At 51.2% G+C, this 21,522-nt stretch overlaps 1 protein-coding gene across 1 annotated transcript; it reads right to left on the bottom strand.

The window, feature by feature from the left end:
• Positions 1–395: 395 nt before the first annotated feature.
• On the bottom strand, positions 396–7,104 carry PLSCR3 (phospholipid scramblase 3; the record flags this gene model as incomplete). The annotated part of the gene is given in 10 exon segments (XM_080713955.1): positions 396–452; positions 641–802; positions 4,663–4,824; positions 5,035–5,255; positions 5,347–5,389; positions 5,473–5,720; positions 5,988–6,119; positions 6,122–6,283; positions 6,376–6,879; positions 7,056–7,104. Coding segments are annotated over 10 exon segments (1,740 nt in total).
• Positions 7,105–21,522: the final 14,418 nt, after the last annotated feature.

The following is a 21,522-nucleotide window of genomic DNA, read 5'->3' as shown; positions in this document are numbered from 1 at the left end:
CCGTACGTCATCTTTGGTGCTATTTGGCCTTCCCCTGCCAGCCCTGTTCTAAAATCCAAGTCCTGGCTTCCACAGGCCTCCCATGGTGCAGAGGCCCTGGAAGCCGGTGGGAAGGAGCGGGGAGGGCAGGCCGGAAAGCTGATATGCTCTGTGCAGAGGCACTGCTGGGAGGCCGTGGTGGGAGGCAGTGGGGAAGGTCTGTCATACACACCCTTCATGGGAGAGGGGAGCGATGGGGCACCAGGGCCCCAGCCACTCAGGCACTCCTGCCTGCCCCTGGGGTATACATGGAAGAAAGGGGCTGCCTCTTTCTTCCATGAGGAGGGGCCAGGCCAGGGCAGGCGACCATCTTGATTTCTGGTTGAGGTGATGGTCTCCTCACCCTGAGGTGGCCTCTAACTGGTGATGGCAGAGGGCCCAGCGCCTCCTCGCTTCTCGAAGAACATGTAGTCCTGAGGAGAGGCCACTGTCAACAGATCCGGCCGGGCCAGTCTGGCTGGGCTCTCACCACCTAGGACTGAACCTGCACGGCCCCCGTAACACTTGCCCCTGAGCTAGAAAGAGGCCAGCCAGTGCACAGAGCTTTAGGTGACAGAGGAGGAGCAGCAGGACGGGGGCGGGGGACTGACAGTCAACTCACGATCAGGAACGTGGCTCCCAGCAGCACGGCCTTCACCTTCACGTCCAGATCCACGGGGAACTGCAGGCCGAAGTCGTCCGCGTCCGTGAGGGCTTCTCGGAGCAGGCCGCCCCACTGCTTGCTGATGCGGCCCACGCTGCGTGATTCATCCCTGGTCTTCACCTGTCGGCAAGGAGGAAGGACCCGACTGGGGAGTGCTGACCAATCTCCCACAGTCGCTGCGTAGGAACCGTACGGGCTCCACACTCAGGGGGTCTTCCTGCCAGCTTTGGGTTTCCACGTGACAGCTGGGGAAACTGAGGCACCCTGAGTCAAAGGCCATGCGTGACATAACTGAACGCTAGTGGGGGAGAAGTGAAAACACCACGTAGTCAAATCCCCTTAGCGTGTGGCTGATTACTGGGTTCCCTTTGCTTATCAACATCCCTGACACCCTGGCTGGATGCAGTCTGCGCCTATACAGCGTAGGCCTGATGGGAGAGGGCAAAGGAGGCTGACAAATCCTGGCTGTGCTTTACCAGCCAAGCAGGCTCCCAGAAGCCATCTGCCTAAAGGGGTGACTTTATTGTATTTATTATTACTATTATTCATTATTATTATTAGCCGGGCGTGGTGGCGCACGCTTGTAATCCCAGCATTTGGGAGGCGGAGACTGGAGGATCACGGTTCGCAGACAGCCTCAGCTACTAAGTGAGGCCCTCCACAACTCAGCGAGACCCTGTTACAAAATAAAGAATAAAAAATTGGGCAGGGGGTGTAGCTCGGAGGTCAAATGCCTCTGGGTTCCATCCCCAGACCTGCAAAAACAAAAAAACAAAAACAAAAATTATTATTATTGGTTATTATTATTTTGTGGTGCTGGGGATTCTACCAGGGACATTCTACCTCCAAGCTACACCCTCCTGTCTGACTTTTTTTTTTTTAGATACTGGGGATAGATCCCAGGGGCATTCTACCTCCTAGCTATACCCCCAGCCCTATTCCTATTTTATTTATTTGGTGGTACTAGGGATGGAACCCAGGGGCATTCTACCTCTGAGCTATATACCCCCAGCTCTATTTTTTTTTTTTTATTCTTTGTTTAGAAACAGGGTCTCAGCCAGGCATGGTGGCGCATGCTTGTAATCCCAGCATTCAGGAGGCTGAGACCTGAGGATCGCAGTTCGCGGACAGCCTCAGCTACTTAGTGAGGCCCTCTACAACTCAGTGAGACCTGGTTTCAAAATAAAGAATAAAAAATAGGGCAGGGGATGTAGCTTGGAGGTTAGATGCCCCTGAGTTCCAACCCCAGACCCACAAAAAAAAAAAAAAAAAAAAAAGAAAGAAACAGGGTCTCACTGAGTTGCAAAGGGCCTCACTAAGTAGCTAAGGCTGTCTGCGAACCTAGATCCTCCTGTTTCAGCCTCTGAATGCTGGGATTACAAGCGTGCTGGGATTACAAGCGTGCACCACCACACCTGGCTCCCTATTTTTTTTAAAATTCTTTATTTTGAAACAGGGTCTCACTGAGTTGCAAAGAGCCTCACTAAGTAGCTGAGGCTGTCGACAAACCGCCATCCTCCTGTCTCAGCCTCCCAAATGCTGGGATTACAAGTGTGCACCACCATATCCAGCTTTTATTTATTTATTTTATTTATTTATTTTTGTGGTATTGGGGATTGAATCCAGGGGCATTCTACCTCCGAGTTGCACCCTATCCCTATTTACTTATTACTGAGGATGGAACCCAGGACCATTCTACCTCTTAGCTACACCCCCATAGCTTTTTACTTTAAAATTGGGTATCATGAGCTGGGTGTGATGGCACATTCCTATAATCCTATTATTTGGGAGGTTGAGACAGGAGGATTGCAGGTTTGAGGACAGCCTCAGCAAGTTGTGAGACTGTCATCAACCTAGCAAGACCCTACTTCAAAATAAAAATAAAACAGGAGCTCGACATGGTGGTGCATGCTTGTAATTACTTCCGGCATTTGGGAGGCTGAGATAGGGGGATCACGGTTTGCAGACAGTCTCAGCTACTTAGTGAGGCCGTTTGCAACTCAGTCAGACCCTGTTTCAAAATAAAGAATAAAAAATAGGACTGGGGGTGTAGCTCAGAAATAGAATGCCCCTCGGTTCCATCCCCAGTACCGCAAAAAAGAATAAATAAATAAATAAATAAATAAATAAATAAATGGGGCTGGAGGTGTAGCTCAGAGGTAGAGTGCCCCTTGGGTTCAATCCCCAGTAACACACACACACACACACACACACGTACACACACCAAAGAGACAGAGCTGGGCATGGTCGCACATACTTGTAATCCCAGTACTTGGGAGGGAGAGACAGGAGGATCGCAGGTTTGTGGTCAGCCTCAGCTACTTACTGAGGACCTCCACAACTTAGTGAGACCCTGTTTTAAAATAAAGGACAAGCCCGGCATGGTGGCGCACGCTTGTAATCCCAGCATTTGGGAGGCTGAGACAGGAGGATCACGGTTCACAGACAGCCTCAGCTACTTAGTGAGACCTTCTGCAACTCAGTGAGATCCGGTTTCAAAATAAAGAATAAAAAATTGGGCAGGGGGTGTAGCTCGGAGCTCAAATGCCTCTGGGTTCCATCCCCAGACCTGCAAAAAAAAAAAATAATAATAATAATAAATAAATAAATAAATAAATAAAATAAAGGACAAAAAATAGGTCTGAGGTGAGAGTGTAGCTTGAATATAGAATGCCCCTGGGTTCAATTTCTAGTAACGAAAAAAAAAAAAAAAAAAAGAAAGAAAGAAACAGGGTCTCATTAAGCTGCTGAGGCTGACCACAAACCTATGATCCTCCTGCCTCAGCCTTCCAAGTACTGGAATTACAGGCGGGCACCACCACACCCGGCTCTGCAGCTATGCCTGGCTGGTGACTTTAATCAGCAAAGTAGCGGTGTGCCCTACTTGGCACTGCTCTTGAGCCTCATCTAGAGGGGACCCAAGAATACGCACTGTGAGGAGGTGCACTAATAGGCTGCCTCTGAGGATCCTAATCTCAAGTGGCTTTTCTGAGTCCAGCAGCAACGGGCCCTGGCAAAGTGGGTGGTAACCCACAATGCCTTCCTGGTCCTTTTTCTATGCTCAGTCTCTGGTGACTAGAACTGGAGGCATTTCCTTCTGTATCCTGCCCACCTCTTCCCCCAATCCTATAGCTCTGGTACACTTCCTGTAGCCCAGTTCCAGGCTGTCCAGCCAGCCTTGCAGTCTCAAGCATGGACCATTCATAATTGTGTAAAATGGACCACTGGCCCTATGAGAACCCCACAGTTTAAACACTCTCATACAGAGATCACACAATCATCCCTTTCCCAACTGGTTCCCATCACAGAACCTCCCTCTAGCTACCATGGTGACTCACTTTTTAAGTAACCTTACGTAAAGCACCTCATCAGAAGCGTCAGAAAGTCTACTGGATGGTACCCATTGTTACTCTCTTATCTGCACAAGGAACTATCCCTTAAGGGCCTCAAGGGTCTGTGGAGTGCCTCTGTCTTCTAGACATCAAGGTGTTTCCCTGGCCTCACTCTGAAAGTCTCACCACTTGGCTTCTCCTGGCTCCGGGTTGGTGACAGGAAGGCACAGTGAGAAGGTATCACCTGGATTTCAGGTTGAACAGGTCATCTGGACTTCTAGGTTAGCAGGACAAGCCAGGATGTTAAATCAGCGCTTGCTCCAGCTCACAAAGACTCTCGTGCACAGCCACCTCATGGGCCCAGCTTACCACAGATTAATAATTAGCCTTCACCCTAGATCCAGGCTGGTCTTCGCCCAGTACAATATCACAGGTAACAATCAGCATTGCTCCTAAAGATGAAATTCTCTTTCCTATACTTTTGTAAAACCACAGGCCAGTTCTGAAGGGAGAAAACCAGAAGTGTGGTAGGAGTCACCATGGATTTGGGCTGAGGAGCTTGAGTGAAGTCATGCCATCCCGCCTCATGAAAACTGCCATCAGCCTTGGCCTATGAAGGTCCTGGAAGTGTCCCCTTATTCCTGATACCTCAAAGTTGGTGTCTGTGCCGCAGCCACAGGTCCAACAAGGCCCCACCACTCTCAGGACTGTCTGGCGATCGGCATCCTGGATGGAGAACTTAGGGAGGAAGGGGTGCCAGGTCTGTAGCACGTGGCCAATGGTGGTGCCCGGTGGAGCCTGAACTTCCATCTGCAGTGAGAGGCCATCAGAGTCATTGCCAAGCCAGGGGACCTCGGCCCCAGTTCGCACCGATCCTGGCTCGGTCTCCACTCTACAGGCCCCCTCACTAAATGTCCCACCTCAGAGCCCACGTTACAAGAGCCACACCGGGCTCTGCGGGGCTCTGCGGCATCAAGGCCGGCCTCCCAGCCTCTCCCAGGCCCCAGGCTCCCGGCCCACCTCCTGGAGGCCGCAGGGGCAGCAGCTGCAGCCACAGTGGAGCGGACGGAGCAGGCGCAGCACCTCGCGGTCCCCCGGGTCAGCCAGGCGGACTCGCAGCGGGCGCCGGGCGCCGCAGCACAGACGGGCACAGCAGTTGCTCTCCTCGGCCGCCTGACCCAGGGGCTGCCCAGCCCCCGAGCGTAGTTCGTATCGGTTGCAGGTCTCCCAGCCCAGGAACGCTGTCGGGGTGACACGCTGAGGCTCCGCCCAGGCGCCCACCATCCTGGCCTCCGTAACATTCAGGCCCAGCCCACGCCTCCTTCCACTCACCTTCCACTTGCTCAGTTTTCTGGTGAATCAAGATCTGATCAACCTGGAAAAAGCAGGGGCAGCGCTGACACTGACCAGCCAGCCCGAACACCCAGGGATTCTCCCTTCACCCTTCCTCCCACTCACCTGCACCAGGAATTCGAGGCCTGAAGGCACCCCGGGCAGTGGCAAGAAGGGGGCAGGAGACCCGGGGGCCACGGGGCCCGCAGGAGGGAAGAGAGCGAAGCCGGGAGCGGGAGCGGGCACCTGGGCAGGCACCTGGGCGGGCACTGGCACCGGCCCGGGCCCAGGATGCAGAACCGGCTCCGGGTACCCAGCGGTCACAGGGTAGGGAGGTGGGGGCGAAGGGGCATAGCCTTGGGGGGGCAAGTAGCCTGTGGGGAGCAAGGGTAGATTAGAAAGGTACTCGTGGCCTCACCTCCCTCCCATTATTCTTCAGCCCAAGGGCCGCAAGGCTCCGCGGGAAATGTGGGAAGAGGCGGAGAAAGATGGGGTAGGGGAGCAGGGCGGTGGCTCCCCGCGTGGAAGGGAGGGCCCGAGGCAGCCAGTCTGGGCACATTCCTAAAAGATGTGTTCGACACCCGGCGCCCGGGTCGGTGTGGGGGAGGATAACGGAGACCCCCAGCCTGGCACTCACTTACCTGCCATGGGGAAAGGCCGAGGGCTCGTGGGATGTTGATGTTCGGTCGGCTGAGTACTGGAGGTGGAGGCAAGCTCGGACACAGCCAGACAGACACTGAGACAGACACCAAGACGGACAGGCAAACGCAGACAGCAGCTGCGCCGGGCGCCGGCCCAGGGTCCCTAGGGCGGCGCCTCTGACTCGAGGAGAAACCGAAAGTGTCAGCGGGCGGGGCGGGGTACCTGGGACCCTGGATTCCCTCGGGGGCCCCAGGACCGCCCCCTCCCTTTGTTCTCCCATTCTCCTCGGAGGCGGCTGTTAGTGGACGGCAGGACAGATGGACCCGCGGTCAGACCGACGGCCTGACCTCGAGGGAGGTCTCCCTGACCTTCTATGCTCTGGCTCACCTGAAGCCCCCCAGAATAACCCCGAGACCGCGCGCTCTGCGGCTCGCTGGGCTGGAGGAGGCGGGCCCGGCCGTGGCCCCGCCTCGCGCAGGCCCCGCCCCCGCGCAGGCCCCGCCCCGCCCCGCGGCGCGCCTGCGCAGAGGAGGCGCGCTCCTCTCCCCGCACGGACGTGGGACCCCGCGCCGCTGGGCGTCGCGCTGAGCCCGCCTCTTCCGCTCGGATTGCAGCCGCCCGGGAAGAGAGCGATTGGCAGGACGGCCTCTAAGTGGCAGCCCCGAGCCCCCGCCAGGTCCGCGGGCGCCGACTGCTCCGCGCCCCGGGTGGGAAGCGGGGCCGCCGCGCTCCCTCGGCCGGCGCGCGGAGCCCGGCTTCCCCTCCCCGGGCAGCTCGGCCTCGCCGACGCCGCGGAGCCCCCTCCGCACGCACGCACGCACTCACCGGCTCCCGAGCTGGCGCCCGGCTCCTCCGCCTCGGGGCGGCCTCGGGTCCTCTCCCTGCCGCAGCCTGCACCTCTCAGTTACAGGAGTTTTTCAGGAGCCCCCGGCCACGACAATGTCATGAAACACTGGGCGTGAAGTGAGGCGCTGGGGGCCGAGGAGGAAGCTTGATCAGAAAAGACTTCCCCCGGAGGAGTCTGTCGGTCTGAGCCCAGGGAGGTCCGCAGGCTTTTGAAATCCTACGCCGTGGGAACTGCTGGCCTAGCGGAGCCAGAGACGCATTTAGAGTCATTGCAGCCCACGTGCACAGAGGGCTTTGCAAGCCTGGGACTTGGCACCAAGGGCAGCAAGAAGCCCACCAAAAAAAAAAAAATTTTTTTTTTTTTGCGGCACTGGGAATGGAACCCAGGGACATTCTACCTCAGAGCTACACCCCGATCCTAATTTTGTATTTGTTATTTTGAAACAGGGTTTCACCGAGTTGCAGTGGGCCTCACTAAGTAGTGGCAGAGATCGTCCTCGAACCGCGATCTTCCTGTCTCAGCCTCCCAAATGCCAGAATTACAAACGTGAGCCACCACACCCGACTCTACCAAAATATTTTAATACATAGGAAGAAGGTCCTAGCAGGGCGTGGTGGCACACGCTTGTAATCCCAGCATTCGGGAGGCTCAGACCTGGAGGATCGCTGTTCGCGGACAGCCTCAGCTACTTAGTGAGGCCCTCCACAACTTAGTGAGACCCTGTTTCAAAATAAAGAATAAAAATACGGCAGGGGATGTGGCTCAAAGGTCAAATGCCCCTGGGTTCCATCCCTAGACCCGCAAAAATAAAATAAAGAATAAAAATATAGGGATGGGGGTGTAGCTTGGAGGTCAAATGCCCCTGGGTTCCATCCCCAGTACCCAGTACACACACACACAAAAAAAGCAAAACAAAAACTGCAACCCAGACAGGTCCAGTGGTGTATGCTTGTGGTCACAGTTACTATGGAGGCTGAGGCAGAGAAGATCACTTGAGCCCAGGAGTCTAAGACCAGCGTGGGCAACCTAGTGAGATCCCTGTCAAAAAATAAAAAAAGGAAGCCGGGCATGGTGGCGCACCCTTGTAATCCCCGTGCTTGGGAGGCGGAGACAGGAGGATCGCGCAGGTTCAAAGCCAGCCTTGGCTGGTTTAAGAGACCCTGTTTCCAAATAAAATATAAAATAGGTCTGGGAGTATAGCCCGGAGGTAGAAGGCCCATGGGTCCTACTCCCAGTACCACCACTTAAAAAAAAAAAAAAAAAGGAATTGCAAACCTGTATTAGACATGCAACTCAACAATAGAGGACTTGCCTGATGTGTGTAAGGTCCTGAGTTCAATCCCAAACAGTGCAAAACACAAAACCAAAATACCCAACAAACTTAATAAACAACCCTGCCAGGTGTGGTGGCGCACCTGAGGGTTGAACCCAGGGGCATTCTATCTCTGAACTATCCCCTAGCCTTGTTTTATTTTTGAGACAAGTTCTTCCTAAATTGCTGAGGGCCTTGCTAATATGATGAAGCTGGCTTAAAACCTGTGATTCTGTCTCAGCCTCCTAAATACTGGGATTACAGGTGTACATTACCACATCCGGATTATTTTTTATTTTAAATTTGTGTGTGTGTGTGTGTGTGTGTGTGTGTGTGTGTTACTGTGGACTAGACTCAGGGGCATTCTACCTCTGAGGTACACCTCCAGCCCTATTTTTACTGCTTTTTTTTTATGTGTGTGTGGTACTGGGGGTGGAACCCAGCGTTTTTTCTACCTCCGGGCTATACTCCCAGCCCTATTTTATGTTTTATTTGGAAACAGGGTTTCACCAAGTTGCTGAGAGCCTCACTAAGTAGCTGAGGCTGGCTTCGAACCTGTGCCATCCTCCTGTCTCAGCCTCCCAGCTCTATTTTTAATTTTTTTTTTCAGTTCTGGGAATGGAGCCCAAGGACATTCTACCTTCAAGCTACACCCCCAGCCCTATTTTTCAGTCTTTTATTTTTGAAACAGGGTCTCACTGAGTTGTGAAGGGCCTAAGTACTGAGGCTGTCTACGAACAACGATCCTCCAGTCTCCGCCTCCCAAATGCTGGGATTACACTAGGCACTCCACGTTTTTTAGTTTTCCTTCCTTTCTTTCTTTTTCTTTTCTTTTTTTTTGGGGGGGGGGATAGAACCCAGAAGCTTTCTACCTTCGGGCTATACTCCCAGACCTACTTTATATTTTTATCTGGAAACAGGGTCTCACTAAATTGCTGAGAGCCTCACTCAGTAGCTGAGGCTGGCTTCGAACCTGTGCGATCCTCCTGTCTCAGCCTCCCAAACACGGGGTTTACATGCGTGTGCCACCATGCCCGGTTTTATTTTTATTTTTTATTGTTTGTTTGTTTCGGTTTTCTGCGAGTCTGGTGATGGAACCCAAGGCATCCGACCTCCGAGCTGCACCCCCTGCCCTATTTTTTATTCTTTATTTTGAAACAGGGTCTCACTGAGTTGCAGAGGGCCTAAGTAGCTGAGGCTGTCCGCAAACCGCGATCCTCTGGTCTCAGACTCCTGAATGCTGGGATTACAAGCGTGCGCCACCACACAGGGCTTTATTCTTTATTTTGAAACAGGGTCTCACTAGGTTCATGAGAGTCCCTGAACATGTGATCCTCCTATCTCAGCCTCCCAAGTACTGGGATTACAAGCATGTGTCACTATGCCCAGCTTTATTTTTTATTTTAAAATAGAGTCTCACTAAGTTGCTGAGGCTGCCTGGAGCCTTGCAATCTTCCTGTCTCGATCTCCAGAGGCTGCTTTTTTTTTTTTTGTGGTGCTGGGGATCTGAACCCCGGGACAACATTCTACCTCTGAGCTACACTTCCAGACCAATTTTATTTTTTGCTTTGAAACAAGGTCTCACTGTGTTGCTGCAGCTGTCCTCGAACCTGTGATCCTCCTGTCTCCGTCTCCCAAGTAATAGGATTACAGACGTGTGTCACCAGGCCTGGCTCCAAGGCTTCTTCTTTTAAGGAAACTTTATAAATGGTTAGTACGAGATGTAGGTGGGGTGACATCAGCTTCATGTGCTTGGTTCATCTGATTATGGAGCCCAGAGTGGGTCACAGTGGTCTGCTTCTTCTCAGAATCTACAGGTTGACATTGTCTAGTAAATGGCACATGAACTCTAACAATATCTCTAACAGTATATTCTATAAGATAACAAGGTAATAGGCATTAATTAATTGGATTTATAGTACTATTTGTGCCACTGGGGATGGAACCCAGGGGCTTTCTACCGCTGGGCTATACTCTCAGTCCTATTTTATTTATCTTTTATTTTGAAACAGGGTCTCACTAAGTTGCTGAGGCTATCTTCAAACCTGCGATCTTCCTGTCTCAGCCCCCCAAGTACTGGGATACAAGCATGCGCCACCACACTCGGCTTTATTGGACTTTTTAAGAATTTAGGGTCTGGCATGGTGGCACACGCTTGTAATCCCAGCATTTGGGAGGCTGACACTGGAGGACCGCGGTTCACGGACAGCCTCAGCTCCTTAGCAAGGCTCTTAGCAACTCAGTGAGACCCTGTTTCAAGAAACAAGAAGACTAAAAAAATAGGGCTGGGGGTGTAGCTTGGAGGTATAATGCCCCTGGGTTCCATCCCCAGTACCACCAAAAAAAAATTTAGGTAGAGGAAAGTGTATGCCTGCAATCCCAGTACTTGAGAGGTTGAGACAGGAGGATCACTGGTCTGAGCCCATCCTCAGGAATTTAGTGGGCCTTCCACAAGTTAGTGAAACCTTGTTTCAAACTAAAAAGGAAGGCTGAAAGTATAACTCAGTTCAAAGGTAGAATGCCCCTATGTTCAATTCCCAGTACCCCTACACACACACACACACACACACACACACACACACACACACACACACAGGAATCAAGAATTTAGGCGGAGGAAAAACAGGCTTGGAGAGTAAAGGTAAGGGTGTTCATGGAGATTTGTTTGTTTGTTTTGTGATACTCAAACCTATTAAACCCAGAGGCATTCTACCTTTGAGCTATACCCCAGCCCTATATTATTATTATTATATTATTATTAATATTAATATTATTATTACTATTATTTTATGGTACTGGGGATGGAACCCAGGGGCATTTTACCTCTGAGCTACACCGCCAACCCTATTTATTTTTTATTCTTTATTTTGAAACAGGGTCTCACTGAGTTTCAGAGGGCCTCACTAAGTAGCTGAGGCTGTCGGCGAACCACGATCCTCCTGTCTCAGCCTCCCAAATGCTGGGATTATAAACCTGCCCTGGCTCCGTCCAGGTGCAATTTTAGATTTAAAGTTACAGTCCCCTTGCCGGGCGTGGTGGCGCACGCTTGTAATCCCCGCGCTTGGGAGGCAGAGACAGGAGGATCGCGCAGGTTCGACGCCAGCCGCACGCGCTGGCTTAGGAGACCCTGTTTCCAAATAAAAAAAAAAATGTAAAAATAGGTCTGGGAGTGTAGCCCGGAGGTAGAAGGGCTTCCAGGAACCCCAGTACCACCACCAAAAAAAAAAAAAAAGTTACAGTCCCCCTTTTCTTCTGGGTTTGTCTCCTTCCTTCCTCACCTTATTTCTTCTGCCCTACCTCAGGAGGGCATCACTGAGAATCAGGTGACAGTTGAACAAGAGCCTGAAGGAGGCGTGGGATTAAGCCTGGAAGCCTCTGGGTGAGGTGTTACAGGCAAAGAGCAAGGGCAAGGGCCTGTGGCAGAGGAGTGTGTCATGCTCATCATTAAAAAAAGACAGGTGAGATTGAAATGGAGGTAATGAGGGAGAGGTCAGAGAGGCACAGGAGGCTAGACCCCTTAAGGCCTCTGTAGACTATTGGATAGTCTGAGATAGGTAGTATTAGAAGGCTTGAACAGAGAAGACACATGAGATTTAGACTCTGAAACAGTGTTTCTTAATCCTGGGCATATGAGAGGATCACCTGCATTGTTTTTGTTTATTTGTTTGTTTGTTTGTTTAGGATACTGGAGCTAGAACTCAGGGGCATTCTACCACCGAGCTATACCCCCAGCCCTATTTTTTTATTATTTATTTATTTATGTATGTATGTATGTATGTATGTATTTATTTATTTTGGTGGTACTGGCGTTCCTGGAGCCCTTCTACCTCCGGGCTACACACCCAGACCTATATACTTTTTTTAATTTTTGGAAACAGGATCTCTTAAACCAGCGCGGCTGGCTTTGAACCTATGTGATCCTCCTGTCTCCGCCTCCCAAGCGCGGGGATTACAAGCATGCGCCACCACACCCGGCTCTTATCCTTTATTTTGAAACAGAGTCTCACTGAGTTGCAGAGAGCCTCACTAAGTAGCTGAGGCTGTCCGTGAACCACGATCCTGTCTCAGTCTCCCAAATGCTGGGATTACAAACTTGTGCCACCACGCCTCCTTGCTTAATTAAATTAAATATTTAAATTTTTAGTTTGAAAGAGTCTCACTAAGTTTCATAGGGCCTTACTACATGTTAAGTTGGGTCCTGCACTCATGTGACTTTGTGTCACATGACCTCTGCAGGGCAAGGGAGGGGCTGAAACCCCCGCGAGAATTGGGCGTTCCCGCGAGTAAACCCCCATCTCGCGAGATGCATGCCTTTAAAAGGAGAGCCCGCGTCCTCTAGCTTCGGACAGGCGCACGGGCCCCACGGTGCCTCGCCCTGATCCCCGGGAGAGCCGTGCCATTAAAACTTTACATGCCACGTGTACCGGAACTCTCTCGTGTTTTTCACACTCCGCCGTACTCACTTATTTTTATTTTACTCGCATTTAATTTTTTATTTTACTTATCATTTGGTGCCGAACCGGGAGAACTCTTGGGTCCCTCCCCATTTTTTTTTCCTTTTTTTTTTTTCCTTTTTTCTCTTTTTATTTTTACTCTCTTTTTGAGCCCCGGACTCTCCGACCCGCCAGCAGCTCGACTGTGAGGTCCCACACCAGCGCTCCGCTTGCAGGCGTTGCTCCCGCCACTGCCGCCGCTGCTGCCCCGTGCCTGCCCGGACCGTAAGCCATCTTTTCAGCCCCGCGCTCTCCGGGAGAGCCGGCGGCCTTCTTCCCGCCCCGGGCTCTGCTGAGAGTCCGCGGCCATCTTTCCAGCCCCGAGCTCTGCTGAGAGCTCACGGCCAACTTTTCGGCCCCGCGCTCTGCTGAGAGCTCAAGGCCGTCTTTCCGGCCCTGCGCTCTCCGGGAGAGCCGGCGGCCTTCTTCCCGCCCCGGGCTCTGCTGAGAGCTCGCGGCCATCTTTCCAGCCACGAGCTCTGCTGAGAGCTCGCGGCCATCTTTTCAGCCCCGCTCTCTGCTGAGAGCCCGCAGCCATCTTTTCGGCCCCGCGCTCTGCTGAGAGCCGGTGGCCATCTTTTCCCGCCCATGTGCTCTCTTCCGGAGCGCCGGCGGCCATCTTCCGCGGCCACCACCGCCGGGGCGTGCAGGCTCCACCGGCCGCCAGGCTGCTAGTTCCACCCGCCCGGAGCCAGGCTCCTTGGGTGATGCTGGCACCTGCTCTGCCTGCTGACCTCCTGCACGGGCCAGGACCTCTGCCTGCCGCTTGGACCTCCTAAAACCGCCGTTCCCGCCTGCCCACGCTGCCCGCCGCTGGAATGGGACCGCGCCGCCCGCGGACTGCGCCACACCACGCGCCTATGTCTTCTCCGCGCCTGGCGTTGCTTAGACCCGCCTGCCGGGGCCGCCTGCCTCCTCCATCTAGGTGGCCGCCACTCTGCTAAACAGCCCCCAGCCCGCCAAGTCCAGCCCGCGCTCCAGCTGGTTCCTCCACTCGGACTCGCACCCTGGCGCCCTTCACCCTGTGCCTGCCCACCCCTGCTGCCTGGGCCTGGCCATTCCGGTAAGCAGCCACATGGAATTACTGGGGGAGGGGGTCGCCAGCTTTGGCCCGCCATCTTGGACACGTGGAATCACTGGGGGGCCGCCATCTTGGCCCCACCATCTTTAACCCCTCCCACCTCATGGCCTCACTGGAGGCCTCGCCATCCTTAACCCCTCCCACCTCATGGCCTCACTGGAGGCCTCACCATCCTTAACCCCTCCCACTTCATGGCCTCACTGGAGGCCTCGCCATCCTTAACCCCTCCCACCTCATGGCCTCACTGGAGGCCTCATAATCTTTAATCCCTCCCACTTTCCACTCCTAACCAATCCTAGGAGTCGGCGGCCATCTTTCCGGCCCGAGCCAGGCAGCTTGGCACTTGCTCTGCCTGCCAACCGCCTGCGCGGGCCAGGACCTCTGCCTGCCGCTTGGACCTCCTAAAGCACCGTTCCAGCTTGGTTCTCCAGTCACCGCCGGGACCTCTGGCTGGTTTGCCCCACCCGCCCTGAGCCAGGCTCACTGGCGGTGCTCCTCGGGGCCCAGCCTCAGCGTCTGGCGCGTGCCTGGAAGCCATTTTGTCTCCACGCCGCGGGCCCGGCAAGCCACGCCGCCTGCGCGTCCCCACTGATCCCGCCAGCCGCCAGTGCCGTCCACACCAGCCACCGGCATCCGCGCGCCCTGGCTCCACCGCGCCCCCAGCAGCTTCTCAGCGCTTCTGTCACAGCCAGCGCTGGCCGACATCACTATACTCCGGTAAACTGCCTCCTTCCCTTGGTTAGCGGGTTCTGGACTTGGGTCTTCCGGTCCACTGGGACCTTAAAATCCAAGCGCTTGGTGACCCATTGTCCCATGGTCCACTGGGACCACGCTGCGGATGACCAGGTCATCCTCCGGTTTTGAGAAGGAATGAAGACGTTCTTCCCTATCTCTTAACCTCTGTTTCCGAACGATTGAGCAGGGAAATCGGGGACGCCCATTTCCTGTTCTTCGTTTCCGCCCGTGAACCAATTATGGGGAGTCGAACCTTTATACTAGCAGATGCCCTGAGAGCCTGTCTGCCTTGATACAAGTTGGGAAATAGGTTGCGGTGGCCCAGGAACAGTTAGGAACTTTTCTAAGTGGTCTGGTATCCCTCCAAATGCTCTCCCCCATCAGCTTCCATTTATTTTCCCGCCAGCTGCCATTTTGTGATGGCGCATAGTCGCTGCCTGGTGATGTCACAGTCGCCATCTTGGCCCGCGCCAGACTGCAATTTTGCTGGGCGGCCTGCATGGGCGCGCCCTAGGTGCTGTGGGAAACGCCGGGCCGGGGCTGGGGCGACACCCTCTGTCCATGGGGAGTCTGCGTTGCCATTCTTGCCGGACACCAGCCCCGGGACGCGCTCTTTGTGAGTATAGGTCCGTCACAGCTGACAGAACCTTAACATAGCATCTAAGTTTTAATTCCAGAGAGAAACAGGCGGAAATGGAGCGTACACTCCGACTTTGCCAAAAAGCAGATCCCTGGTAGCTGCCCTTCAGCTGGCGGTGGCAGCTCAACCCTCTGGAGCGCCACCTAGGTGTGGAGGACTGCAACAACAACTACCTCCAGGAGCCTGCCTGAAGTGGGGCAAAGCCATGCCTACCAATCAGACTGTGCCTGGCGTGTGACCAGGAGGGCCACTGGAACAGTGCCCTTGGAAAAGGATGAGCCGCAGCCCTTGCCTGTTCAAGCCTCCTCAAGCGCACATCACTAAGCTGTCCAGGGTAACCTCCAATTCGCACTGCAGCTATGCACCCACCTGCACCCCCTTCTGGGGGACTGAACTCCCGACTCCTCCCGGCCTGGGGCCCCTCACGACGCCCCTTGACAGCAGGAAGAAGCTAGAGGGTCCAATCGTCATCCATTATCCCTACCATCAAAAGGTCGGAATGTTAAGTTGGGTCCTGCACTCATGTGACTTTGTGTCACATGACCTCTGCAGGGCAAGGGAGGGGCTGAAACCCCCGCGAGAATTGGGCGTTCCCGCGAGTAAACCCTCCTCTCGCGAGATGCATACCTTGAAAAGGAGAGCCCGCGTCCTCAAGCTTCGGACAGGCGCGCGGGCCCCACGGTGCCTCGCCCTGATCCCCGGGAGAGCCGTGCCATTAAAACTTTACATGCCATGTGTACCGGACCTCTCTCGTGTTTTTCACACTCCGCCGTACGCACATTATTTTTATTTTACTCGCATTTAATTTTTTATTTTACTTATCACTACATTGCTGAGGCTAGCCACGAACTTTGATCCTCCTGTCTCAGCCTCCCAAGCACTGGGATTATAGTAGTGGGTCACCATGTCTGGCTTCAACTAATCTTTTTTTATCTGTGTGGTACTGGGGATGGAACCCATGGGCCTTCTACCTCCAGGCTACACCTTCAGACCTATTTTATTTTTTATTTATAAACAGGGCCTTGCTAAGTTGCTGAGAATTTTACTAAGTTGCTGAGGCTGGTTTTGAAACTGCAATCCTCCCATCTCTGCCTCCCAAGTACTGATATTAAAAGCATGCACCACCACACCAGCTTCAAATGATCTTTTTAAATTCTTAATTTGAGGCTGGCCTACAGGCCCCCCCCCCTTTTTTTGGTGGTACTAGGGACTGAACCCAAGGACATTTTACATCAGACCTATAGCCCCAGCCCTTTCTTATTTTTATTTATTTATTGCGGGTCTGGGGATAGAACCCAGGGGCATTCAACCTCCAAGTTACAATCCCTGCCCTGTTTTTTATTCTTTATTTTGAAACAAGATCTCACTGAGTTGCAAAGGGCCTCACTAAGTAGCTGAGGCTGTCCATGAACCAGGATCCTCCAGTCTCAGCCTCCTGAATATTGGGATTACAAGCGTGCAACACCACGCCCAGCTCATTGTATTATCTTTATATGAAGAAATATTGTGATCCTCTATTAATATAACTCATGCTGGGTGTGATGGCGCATGCTTGTAATCCTAGTACTTGGGAAGTTGAGACAAGAGGATCACAGGTTCCAGGCCAGCCTTCACAATCTGTGAGGCCAGTGTAATTTAGTAACACCCTGGTTTTTTTTTTGTGTGTGTGTTTTTTTCTTTTCAGTACTGGGGATGGAACCCAAGGGTATTCTACCTCCGACCTATACTCCCCACCCCTATTATTTATTTATTTATTTATTTTTTGCGGGTCTGAAGATGGAACCCAGGGGCATTCGAACTCCGAGCTATACCCCCTGCCCTATTTTTTATTCTTTATTTTGAAACCAGGTCTCACTGAGTTGCAAATGGCCTCACTAAGTAGCTGACTGTCTGCAAATTGCAATACTCCTGTCTCAGCCTCCCAAATGCTGGAATTACAAGTGTGTGCCACCATGCCTGGTGTTAATATCCTGTTTTTTTTTTTTTTTTTTTTCTTTTTTTGGTGGTACTGGGGTTCCTGGAAGCCCTTCTTCCTCCGGGCTACACTCCCAGACCTATTTTATATTTTTGAAACAGGGTCTCTTACGCCAGCACGGCTGGCTTCGAACCTGCGCGATCCTCCTGTCTCCGCCTCCCAAGCGCGGGGATTACAAGCGTGTGCCACCACGCCCGGCCTGTTTTTTTTTTTTTTAATAAAAAGAATAGAGCCAGGCGTGGTGGCACATGATTATAATCCCAGCACTTGGGAGGCTGAGACAGGAGGATCACACAGGTTCGAAGTTACTTAGTGAGGCTCTCAACAATGTAGTGAGACCCTGTTTCCAAATAAATTATAAAAAATAGGGTTAGGGGTATAGCCTGGAGGTAGAAAGCCCTTGGGTTTCACCTCCAGTACCACAAAAAGAAAGAAAGAAAGAAAGAAAGAAAGAAAGAAAGAAAGAAAGAAAGAAAGAAAGAATTAGGCTAGGAGTAGAGCCCAGAGCTAGAATGCCTCTGGGTTCTAACCCCAGAAATTCACTCACACAAACACACACAATCGCAAATCAAGCCAGGCATGGTGGCACACGCTCATAATCCCAGTACATGAGAGGCTGAGACAAGAGGAACACAGGTTTGAGGACATCCTCAATTTAGTGAGGCCCTCAGCAATTTAATGAGACTCTGTTTCAAAATAAATAGCCAGTTGGCACATGCTTGTAATCCCAGTATTAATGAGGCTGAGACAGGAGAATCCAGGTTCATGGTTAGCCTCAGCTACTTAGTGAGGCCCTCTGCAACATAGTGAGACTGTTTCAAAATAAAGAATAAAAGCCTGGCATGGTGTTGCACGCTTATAATTCCAGGGATTGGGAGGCTGAGACAAGAGGATCACACAGGTTCAAAGCCAGCCTCTGCTACTTAATGAGGCTCTCAGCAACTTAGTGAGACCCTGTTTGCAAATAAAGTATTAAATAGGTCTGGGAGTATAGCATGGAGGTAGAAAAGCCTCTGGATTCCACTCCCAGTACCACAAAAATAAATAAATAATGAAAAAATTGGGTTGAGGGTTATAGCTTGGAGGTAGAATGCCCCAGAGTTCAATCCCAGCACCACAAGAAAAAAAATTAAAAATAAAAAGTAGTCGGGTGTGGTGGCGCATGTTTGTAATCCCAGCATTCGGAAGGCTGAGACCAGAGAATTGCGGTTCACAGACAGCCTTTTTTTTTTTTTTTTTTCCAGTACTGGGGATTCTACCTCCGAGCTACACCCACAGCCCTATTTTTTATTCTTTATTTTGAAACAGGGTCTCACTAAGTTGCAGAGGGCTTCATTAAACAGCTGAAGCTGGCCAGGCGTGGTGGCGCATGCTTGTAATCCCCGCGCTTGGGAGGCAGAGACAGGACAGGAGGATCGCGCAGGTTCGAAGCCAGCCACATGTGCGCTCGCTTAAGAGACCCTGTTTCCAAATAAAAAAGCATATATATCTGGGAGTGTAGAAAGGTTTCCAGGAACCACAGTACCACTAAAAAAAAAAAAAAAAAAAAAAAAAAGCTGAGGCTGGCTGCAAAGCTGGATCCTCCTGTCAGCCTCCCAAATGCTGGGATTACAAGTGTGTGCCACCATGCCCGGCTCCCCCAGTCCTATTTTTAATTCTTTTGTGAAACAGGATCTCACTAAGTTACAAAGGGCCTCACTAAGTAGCGGAGGCTGGGTGCAAACCAGTGATTCTCATGTCTCAGCCTCCCAAGTACTGGGATTACCAGCATGTCCTGCCACACCCAGTTTGTCTTATGGATTTTGAGCTGCTCCTTTTAGCCTGACTTGTCAACTATTCTGCCGAAAATAGACTTCTCCACTTTGCCCAGCTTCAATACAACCTCCTGGATGAGGCCTTCCCTTTTGAAGAACTCACAGTGTTATTGTCTGAATGTTTAGTTGTTAAGGTCCATTCCCACTGCTAGATCAGGAGCTCCATCAGGGAAAGTGGACAGTATCTATCTTTTTTTTTTTTTTTTTTTTTTATCTTTTCGATACTGAGGATTGACACAAAGGCATTCTACCTCTGAGTTATACGCTCATTCTTATTTTTATTTTTTGTGGATTTGGGGATGGAACCTAGAAGCATTTGACCTCTGAGCTATACCCCCTGCCCTATTTTTTTTTTTTTTTATTCTTCATTTTGAAACAGGGTCTCATTGAGTTGCGGAGGGCCTCACTAAGTAGCTGAGGCTGTCCGTGAACCGTGATCCTCCGGTCTCAGCCTTCCGAATGCTGAGATTACAAGTGTGTGTCATCATGCCCAGCTCATTCTTATTTTTTTTTAATTTAATTTAATTTTTTTTTCGGTACTGGAGATGGAATCCAGGAAGATTCTACCACCAAGCTACACCCCAGCCCTATTTTTTTCTCATTGAATTGCAAAGAGCCTCACTAAGTAGCTGAGGCTATCTGCGAACCGCGATTCTCCAGTCTCAGCTTTCTGAATGCTAGGATTACAAGTGTGTACCACCACACTGGCCCAGCTTACTCTTTCTTTTTCTTTCTTTCTTTCTTTCTTTCTTTCTTTCTTTCTTTCTTTCTTTCTCTCTCTCTCTCTCTTTCTTTCTTTCTTTCTTTCTTTCTTTCTTTCTTTCTTTCAGTACCGGTGATGGAACCCAGGGGCATTCTACCTCTGAGCTACACCCCCAGCCCTATTTTTTATTATTTATTTTGAAACAGGGTCTCGCTGAGTTGCAAAGAGCCTCACTAAGTAGCTAAGGCTGTTCTTGAACCGTGATCCTCCTGTCTCAGCTTCCTAAATGCTAAGATTACAAGCTTGTGCCACCATGCTGGGCTCTTATTCTTTATTTTGAAACAGGGTCTGACTGAGTTGCAAAGGGCCTTACTAAGTAGCTGAGGTGGTCCTCGAACCACCATCCTCCTGTCTCAGCCTTCCAAGTGCTGGGATTACAAGTGTGCGCCACCATACCTGCCTAATTTCTTTCTTTCTTTTTTTGTTTTCTTGGTGGTACTGAGGATGGAACTTTCTATTTCCAGGCTACACTCCCAGACCTATTTTATATTTTATTTGAAACAGGGTCTCTTAAACCAGCGAGGCTGGCTTTGGACCTGCGGATCCTCCTGTCTCCGCCTCCCAAGCGTGGGGAATTACAAGCATGCGCCACCACGCCCGGCAGCTAATTTCATTTTATTTTTTTGTGTGTGGTGCTGGGAATTGAACCCAGGGGCATTCTACCTCCAAGTTACACCCCTAGCCTGATTTTTAAAAATTTTTTATTTTGAAACAGGGTCTCACTTAGTGTGGAGGGCCTCACTAAGTTGCTAAGGCTAGCTGTGAACCTGTGATCCTCCTGTCTCAGCCTCCTAAGAGTACTGGGATTACAGGCATATGCCACCATGCCTGGCTTGCTCATGTTTGAATCTCCTTAAAATGTGTCTGACATGATATCAACACGGGTTTACTGTTTTAAAATAAAAAATAAACTGGGTATGGTGGCACACATCTGTATTCCTGATAATTGGGAAACGGAGACATGAGGACTTCAGGTTCACAGCCAGCCTCAGCTTAGTGAGGCCCTCTGCAACTTAGCGAGATCCTGTTTCAAAATAAAAAATAAGCTGGAACTGGGCATGGTGGTGCATACTTGTAATCCCAGTACTTGGGAGTCTGAGACAGGAGGATCTCCAGTTTGCAGCCAGTCTCAGATACTTAGTGAGGCCTTCTGCAATTTAGTGAGACCCTGTTTCAAAATAAAGAATAAAAATAGGGCTGGAGGTATAACTCAGAGGGCTCAGTAACACAGACACACACAGACACACACAGACACACACACACACACACACACACACACACACACACACACACACACAGAGCCAGGCTTGGGGCACACACCTGTAACTTCAGTACTTCGAAGGATGAGAGAGGAAGGAGGATCAAAGATTCTAAGACAAGCTGGGCGCGGTGATGCACGCTTGTAATCCCAACATTTGGGAGGCTGAGATAGGAGGATGCCACAGGTTTGAAGCCAGTCTCAGTTACTTTGCAAGTCAGTGAGACCCTGTTTCAAAATAAAGAATAAAAAATATTCGCTCAGAGGTAGAATGCCCCTGGGTTCCATTCCCAGTACTGCAAATAATAATAATAATGATAATAATAATAAATAAAAATAAAAAAAGATTCTAAGATAGCCTCAGCAACTTAGGCTCTCATCAACTTAGCAAGATCGTTTCCAAATAAAAAATAAAATTAGGCTTGGGGTATAGCTCAGAGGTACAATGCCCCTGGGTTCCATCTCAGTGTCACAAAATAAATAGTAAATAAAATAGGGCTGGGGTTATAACTCAGGTAGAATGCTCCTTGTGTTCAGTCCCCAGTACCATAAAAAAAAAAAAATACAGAAAGAAAGAATAAAATGCTGGAGGTGTACCTTGAAGAATACCCCAGAG

This window comes from Muscardinus avellanarius, assembly GCF_963383645.1.
Source record: "Muscardinus avellanarius genome assembly, chromosome: 16".
Taxonomy (NCBI): domain Eukaryota; kingdom Metazoa; phylum Chordata; class Mammalia; order Rodentia; family Gliridae; genus Muscardinus; species Muscardinus avellanarius.
The sequence above is the reverse complement of the archived record's forward strand: the minus strand, read 5'-3'. Positions and strand labels throughout refer to the sequence as shown.